Source organism: Alligator sinensis, unplaced genomic scaffold (genome assembly GCF_000455745.1).
Source record: "Alligator sinensis unplaced genomic scaffold, ASM45574v1 scaffold32_2, whole genome shotgun sequence".
In the NCBI taxonomy this organism is placed as follows: domain Eukaryota; kingdom Metazoa; phylum Chordata; order Crocodylia; family Alligatoridae; genus Alligator; species Alligator sinensis.
The window spans coordinates 8,414-16,731 of NW_005842670.1; the positions used below are offsets into that span (position 1 = coordinate 8,414).

The 8,318-nt window shown below is 41.9% G+C and overlaps 1 protein-coding gene across 1 annotated transcript; it reads right to left on the reverse strand.

The window, feature by feature from the left end:
- Positions 1–769: 769 nt before the first annotated feature.
- On the reverse strand, positions 770–8,296 carry LOC102371163 (di-N-acetylchitobiase-like). The gene is made up of 6 exons (XM_025215760.1): positions 8,082–8,296; positions 7,616–7,824; positions 5,602–5,773; positions 3,735–3,832; positions 2,030–2,191; positions 770–955 (listed from the first exon to the last, which is right to left on the reverse strand). Exons 1-6 carry the CDS (start codon positions 8,122–8,124, stop codon positions 770–772), a joined length of 870 nt encoding a protein of 289 aa, XP_025071545.1. The 5' UTR covers positions 8,125–8,296.
- Positions 8,297–8,318: the final 22 nt, after the last annotated feature.

The following is an 8,318-nucleotide window of genomic DNA, read 5'->3' on the forward strand; positions in this document are numbered from 1 at the left end:
CAACAGGAGTACTTCTGCAGCAAGGGCAGGGACTTCCGATGACAAAAAGTCAGGGGCTAGGGGGTGGGATGTCTGGGACCAAGATGGCAACTAGAGGATGGGGCACTTGTTAAGGGGAGGGACTAGCCTTGCAGCCCTCAACAGCACACCAAAAAACTTGTGAAGTGGCCTATCACCTGAAAAAATGGCCTGCCCCTGCTCTAAAAGTTTCAAAAATAACAACCTTTTCCTCTGTTATTTAAAAGCAGCCTACAAACCTTACAGCAATACATCAAACAACAGCAGTACAGTGACCACAAGTAGGAAGTTCAGAATAGCGGATATTTATTTTAAATGTTAATTATGAACAATGTACTTTAAACTGGGTAGGAAATACTTATAATACAAAATTTAAAATACTGGTCTTAAAAAATATGAGAGAGAGAGAGAGAGAGAGAGAGAGAGAGTGTGAAGGTTTCTTTAAAAAGTTCATGATTTTCTAGCTTTTCAAGTTGTGAAAAGAACAGAGCATTATGTTTTTTCAGTCAAGCTGTTTACCTAATTGAAAATTGTAAAAATAAAAAAATCTAAACAGAATCTCTTAAAGTATTTAACATTGCATTAATTCATTTTAAGTACTGAATAAAATTAAGTTGTGACTGTTTCAGAAGTTTTGCTCATAACCAGAAGATACTTGTAAGACAACATATACATTACTCTTTAGAATTAATATCCCATTAAAATTATCATTCTAAACCAAGCAGTAAATGCTGATCATCTCATGCAGTTGCTATGGTATCAAGGCTTGCCACATTGCTTCAGTTTGCTGTTCTGCTACAGGAGTTCTAGAGTAGTCAAGACAATTTGCATTCCACATGCCAATGCCTCTTAAACCACGTTCCTGTGCATATGCTGCTTTCAGGGAAATGCTCCAGGGGTCATCATACCATACTTGGTGAAAATGACCAAGAGCATCCTATAAAAATGTCCAGAATGTGTGTGTTAGTATAAATAAAAACTACATTAACAGGACTATATTAATGAATACAAAATGCCTAAAAAGTTAGGTATAACTCACGATATGCAAATGTGAATATATGCAACAATGTTCTTCCAAATTTACTTTTAAAAAGTATTCATGTAAAATTTCTTCTCCAGTCTGCAATAAACATTTTGCAAGAAAGCCTTCCTATTTGCATTACTTTAAAGTAACTACCCAGTCTTCTTTCTTCTATAAAACATGATCCAGTAAATAATCCTGCTTTCCTTCTATTCTTTTTCCCTGATCTCCCAGACAAAGCATTCATTTTGTGCAACTCTTTTATAAGAGAGATTGGTTTCATAAAAAAAGACTAAATTTTAATTTGTTTAAAATGATTTAAATCAATTTAAGGTTTGTACTAAGATTCCAAGTATACCAGCACATGAAACTTGTCATAGACTTGTTTTTTTTCTAGCACAAAATGCAGGTTTAGAGAAGATTATGAAGCTCTCCTAAATAAGGTTATATTACTTTGGGCCAGTGATCACTTTTAAGATCGTATTAGTTATCAACAGATGAAGGTTATATAGAAAATAGAGTGTGTCACTAACTGAATAGGAAGTTACAGTGAGTGCAAGCAGAAGACTCCAGGGGTTCCAACAACCACTGCTTCCAAGTGAATTCTGGATGCAGTGGAGAAGAGAAAACAGTGCTGGCTGCAACTCCTAATCAACGAATCAAAATCAGCACCAGGTGAAAGTTAAGAGCAGTTCCAACATAGGCACTGGCAGTTTGTTTTTTTTAATAGGCCCTTGCAGTAGTGGAAGATAAGAATAGTGGACTTCTGTTCTATTAAATCTCTCCCCACGGCATGACAGACCATCTCACTCTCAAGGAGACAGCACACTGATATAGAAACCAGCTTCACCATGTCTGGCACCCTTTTGTCAAGGAAGGGTTTCCCTGCAGATACTAACCTGGAATCCATCCACTATTCACCATGTGGGCAAAATGAATCGGACCATATTTGCCTAGAGTATATGAATGCTCGTCTGTAAAACAGCTTACCTTGTATTCATAATATGGAGCTTTCTGCTCCTCATCCCACAGCCTCCCAGAAACTGAACTATTCACTTGCTTCATCACCACTTTATACGAGACCTGAAACCTTGCAGAATCACTGCATAGATCCCCATGGAAAGGAATTTTTGAAAGAAAACAAATGTGATCCTGAAAAGAAAAAAGAGCTGTTTCATAGTACTCAACTTTATATAACTCTGGAAGAAAATGAGAAAAAGGCACCTGTGAAAACCACCTGAAATACGTATTTGGATATGAATTAATACCTTTTTTTTTTTTTTTTTTAAAGCTAGAGAAAGACATCCATATAATTATTATTTAGCTGGAATGAACAAGTTCCAGCTTCTCAGATTGTTTTAATGTGGGAAGCAATATCATTGTTAGTGACTTAATATGACAGGATTAATAAAAAAACCTATTTTATCTGCAGCCCCATTGGTAATGCAGAGAAGCAAATCTCAGCAGGAGAGACCGGGACTGGAACTTGCCTCCCTCACCTGGCTTTCACATTCAAACCCACATGCACAGTACATGGAGGCTAGACCAGGTATTCAGTTGGCACATCCAAATACTTAACCACTGGCTCCCAAAGCGCTTGCCCATTGCTCAGCCAGAGCTGAGCCTGACAAAGACCACACACAGAGGGAGACAGGACCCCAAGGAGTCATGGGGCAGTGGGAGGTGCCAGGTAGGAAGATGATGTTGCTCTGGTTCTGAGGACTGAAGGCCAGTTGAGCCAGACCGGCTTCCCTTGCAGTGGAAATAAAAGATTAAGGATGGAAACTTCCAGGGGACTCAGTTCAACTGAAAGAGAGAGCTGTTGAACTCCCTGCAATTAGTCCCAGCCATTCATATTGACCTCTTGACCCAGTGCTACTAAGACAGTCAGGAAGTGCATGTGTATGTGAGGGGCTGGTGAGTGGAGAGAATATCCTAATTTCAGTCTATAGATTTCTAGTGTTTTCAAGATTGTTTGGGGTCATGTTTTTGAAAGCCGATTCCTTTGCCTGATAACTTCTGTTTTTATTTCTAAGTGTTACATATATATTGGTGCACAATTTATTCTAAACTCTGAACTGCAATATCTACAGGTCAGGGTTAACGATTTATGTACCCAGCCTTTCAGTGGAAGTCCCAGGAACCCCGACGAAGAATGCGGGCCCAAATGCTTTTGCAGAATGCGGGCCGCCACAGATGACAGGCACCATCCCAACATATGGGTTCAGGGCCCAATCTGATGCAGGTGGGGCTGAAGAAGCAGATCTGATGTGGTGTGCTTGATCAGGCCCAGACCAATCCCACACACTGGATCTAGTACACATCATGCACAGAATCTACCTACCACCAGGCGCTGGGTGGAATCTACCTAGCACCAATCTACCTAGAACCCACAGCACTGGGAAGGTTGGGCACCACTAATTTAAAGCATTTTATAACAATGCCTAAATCCCATAATCTTAAATGTTAATATGTAGAAACATGAGGGACAGAAGTAAAAGATCTTCTCTAACATTACACTGTCAATCAGCTTCAGAAACAACAAGTCCAATATCCAAAATATAAGTGTTGTGCCTGTACCACCAGATGACACTGCTTTTGTCTTTCTTTACTGTAAAAATAACTGCCAAAAATTACGTAGTATATTACAGGAGTAAAAATGATTTTAAAAAGGTTAAAAATGCCTTTATCTTACCTTAGATAAATTCAGACAAGTATAGTCATAACCGTACCAGGGAACACCCATCACAAGCTTCTTAGGATCAATGCCCATGTTAATGTAGTCTTCATATCCTAAATTAACAGAGAATATAAATGACATACCTGGCTTTCATGTTAACATATTGACAGGCTTTCAAGTTTGCCAACACTAACTTTTTCAACATTACTGAAGTACAATGATGATGAAAGATATTTAAAAAAAAAAACAACACACACACACACGACCTACACCTGTAATATTTGTATAGGACAGTTTCAATAGGGATGTTCCTGCCTCAGGCAGGTGCTTGGACTGAATAAACTGTGGAGGTCCCTTCCAGTCCTACTTCTCTATGATTCTTTTGCCGTTTAATATTCCATATGAATTCTCAATACAAGAAATAACTTAGAAGTACTACAATAGTAAACATCCAAAGTGAAGGTCTATGTTGGGTCGTCTTAAATTGAATATGTTAAGGAATGATTACAAAGTGACAGATCAAAAATAAATCAATATATACAGCATTAAGACAAAAAATAAGTGAGAAATGCCAAAAAAAATAATAATGCTAACAAGAAGTAATGAACAAATATTCTGTATTACTACTTTTGAATATATCGTTTCCACTCAGACTTGGCCTGTCTAGCCCATAAAGAACTCAGTAATAAATACTCAGATGCTAGGCCATCAACTTCAGGAATCCAATACAGTCACCATCTCTTATCTGGTGCACCTCAAGAGTTCCTGGTCTCAGGATAATCCCCGATAGAGGCATGTCCATATTACAAAGTGCTATCACTGACTTTTGCTGACAGTCCAGCAAAACAAACAATAGCTGAATGCAACTCTCCCTATGCACAGCCAGTCACACCGGTTTGAGATTAAGGCATACTGGCTGAACAGCAGCTATGGAAGCCTGAACCTAAGTTATACTCTACCAGTGCCAAATTCTGCCTTTTATACTACCACGCGTAGGGGGTGCATGTGCACCCCCTACGAAAAGGCACTGCCGACACTGCCGGGGCATGTGTTGTTCATGGGGAAGACCTGAATTTGAAGCATCCAAGTCACAGATCTCAAATAAATACAGCCTCCCCAGGACTTCCCTTCCCACCTAAGGTGGGAACAAACTGTTATATTCCTTGGCTGGAAGCCAGCTGCTCCCCACTTCAGGCAGGGTATTAAGAAACAAAAAATGCCAAGCAGTTTTACTTGGTGACATTCAGTTCATTTGCAATGTGCTCTATTCCTCCCCTCTGACTCTTTTTCTGGGAGACCGGACGGTCCTGAAGGAGGCGATAGTGACAGTATTCTCTCAAGCACTACTATGAATAGTAATAACTGAGAGGCCACTCCCAGCAAACTACATAGATCTTCAAAATATAAGCTTCCCTCTCCTTTCCTATTGTTTCCCCCCTCCCTCAGAAAACAATTCAGACATTTTGAACTGCCATCTCATAGCATCCAGATCACCACAGAGAGGTACTACACACCTTTCAGAGGTAAGTACTTAATGCTCTTTACAAAGAAAAGGATGACACCTCTACTGCACCATGTTTTGCTTACATTCTGAAAGTTTTCACCATAATAAAGACTAAAGGATTACATGTAGAAAAAAAAAAAAATGTCTCACTATGCCATGCATACACTGTTCATCCACAGTGTCGTAAAGCTCAAAGGAACCTATATGCTCAGGAGGTTTTACCAGTATCAGAGGCTTTGGGAAAAAAAACCAAAACAAAAAACCCCCACAACAATGCATTAAAAAAAAAGTAGAGGTGGGGGGAAGTGTCCCCATCTAATAAGCCATTCTATTTAAAAAAGTATATGCTGGCTGCTGCTATTTTTGATAGATCCTCACCAGTCAGGGTCTGATTATAGGGAGCATTGGCTCTTGCAGCACGGCGTGGCCAGACTGGACTGTCTTCATCATATGACATCACAAACATGAAATCACAAGCATCTGCAATGCCGCTGTAGTTATAGCACCTCTGGTCAATGCATTCGGGAGACCAAGCCACATCAAATGTTACCTGAGGAAGAAGAGCAGAAGTTTATATTACCTATGGAATTGATGCACTCTATTGTTTTTGTCACAACCCAATGATTTTAGTGCCTCGGCACGATGGAATTTTCCCGCCACACGAGAGTCTCTTGCACAGCAAAAGTTTTCTGCTGCAACAGAAAACCCCGGTGCAAGAGAGCTCCCGCCATTCGCATGCAAGTTTGTCCCCCGCTATTGGCCAGTTCTAAATTATTACTAAGTGGCGGCTAGTAATTGGCTTGGTTGGCCGTATAAAATTTTGTGCGACTTCCGCCCAAGTCGGAGAACTTTGAGCACGCTGCAGAGTGCCTCTAAAGAAATCTGACTTGCGGCTGAGCCGATCGATAGCCTGATCACCTATCGATTCTTCTCCCCATCGCTGAGCGCAATCCTTCAACATACCCTTTCCCTGCCGGCTTAATTTGTGGACGGATTAGCTGGCCTGAGCCTTGCCAGCTGGAGCAACTCGTGGAGTTGTTTAAGCGACCGGACCACCTGCGTCGCGGCTACTAGCGGCGTAAGTAAAGTTTTTGCAACCAATACGCTTTGTCTGCCTCTCCATTCACCAGCCTGCCCAAACGACCGAGCAATTTGTATATCACCTCGAGTCGGCTCCGGCCGTCCGAGACAGTTTTGATGCTTGTTTTCAGAACAAGTCTGCCTATAGAAGTATTCATTTAATATGCGTAAAATAGGAGAATTAAACTTGCTCTCTCTTTTCACATTTACTTGTAAAGTTTTAGACAGCTATACTTTAAAATCACTAAAGAGATCGAACATTACATCTCACGAACTATAACAGGACTGTATCCAACCCACACATGCAGCCCACAGACTCCTGTCCTACCAACACTCTCCCCATTGCTTTGCCTGTTCAGGTGCGTGGCGGCCAGGGTCCTTGGGGCAAAACAGTACAGGAGGCAGCCACGTGAGTTTGCTGGCAGTGCCAGCATAGGGGGGCTCCCATGGTGTGGGGGAAACTTATCTGTGCAACTGTAATGGTGGTGGTGGGGTGATCAACAGCACCGTGGCAGACGTGGGCAACTGCATGTGGCAGGGGTCCCGAGGAACCCATGTGTCCCCTCAGGCATGCAGACCTTGCAGTGTGTGGCCCAGGGCCTGCAACCAATGTGGTGGGTGGCGTCTGGCTGCTCCGAGATTAGATTATTATAGTTTAGGGCTGTCCATTTAAAGATATGAAAACGTTCGTGAATCTCTCCAACATTATACCGCTAATTTCTAAAGATTTATATTTTTTTCTGATATCATATGTATATTGTTAAGAAGTTTCATTAATCCATATCACTACCACATTATTATGGTGAATGGCAAGTGATTTATGAATGGCAGCCGACATACCAGAGTGTAGCCTCCGAGATTGGATAGCCCTAAACTATAATAATCTTTTAAAAAAAAAGATAGGAATCATTTTGTGAATATCTCCAAGATTACTTCATGGTATAGATCATATGATACCAGAATAAATGATAAATCTTTAGTAATTAGCAGTGTAGTTTCATTAATCCATACCAATACCACCAATAGGAAAGTGATTCATGAATGGCAGCCAACATACCAAAGAGGGCTATAACATAAATATCGTAAATCTCAGCAAAACAATGGTTCTGTTTTTATAACTAAGTTTCATAGCAGGAGAAGTTCAGTGATCCTTATGACAAAAATAGATATAGTCAACTAGCAAAATGAACAAAGCACAAATGTGGAAAACTAGGACTACAACAGAGGTTTGCAGAAGACTTTAAATACGTAGTCTATAGTAAATGAGGATTTCACAACATTAAAACAAGTTTATACAGAACACATCTTATACCTGTGATCCTGGAATTGCACTGTGAAAAGCATCTGCAGTTTCTTTCACTAGATCTGTTAATGCATCATACTCGGGTGATGACCTACTAACCGCTTCCTCTATGTCCATATTAATTCCATCCATATACTGCTTTTTCGCCAGTTCCACCTGTTGAGTTATCCATAACCCTCTCGCAGCAGGCTCAAGCATGTCCTTCAGGGGTACAACTCCTAAACAGGACAACTTTGTAAATTATCACTTTAAATCATGGTGCCAGAAACAGGGTCTTTATCCTTAGTGTCTACTTTGAATCATAGAAAGATGAGGGTGGGAAGGGACACCACGAGGTCGCATCTAGCCCAATCCCGGCTCAAAGCAGGACCGGCCCCAACTACATCCTCCCCAGCCCAGCGACGCCCAGCCGGGTTTTGACAGCCCCAAGCATGGCGCTTCCCCACCCAGCTTTGCTGCCCCCGCTGCGACCCACCTTTCAGCACTACCCTGGCCCCCTTGGCATGAGCGTAACACATGAGCTCGGGGTCGTAGTCTCCGAAGGTCGCCACCGTTGTGATGTGGGTCCAGTTGTAGAAGCGCCACGTCCCGCCGCCGACATCGAACACGAAGACCTGGGAGCGGGGCGAAAACGCACGAGGCTCCACTCGCAGCACTCGCACGCAGCCGCGCGGCTCCTCCACGCCAGCGGCGCCAAGCCCGCGGGCCCCGC

Coding starts and splice junctions, on each gene's coding strand:
- LOC102371163 (XM_025215760.1), bottom strand. CDS start 8,124: ATGTGTTACGCTCATGCCAAGGGGGCCAGGGTAGTGCTGAAAG. Junction 5,774..7,615: donor GTGCAATTCCAGGATCACAG/GTATAAGATGTG, acceptor CTTCTTCCTCAG/GTAACATTTGATGTGGCTTG. Junction 3,833..5,601: donor CTATAATCAGACCCTGACTG/GTGAGGATCTAT, acceptor CTGTTAATTTAG/GATATGAAGACTACATTAAC.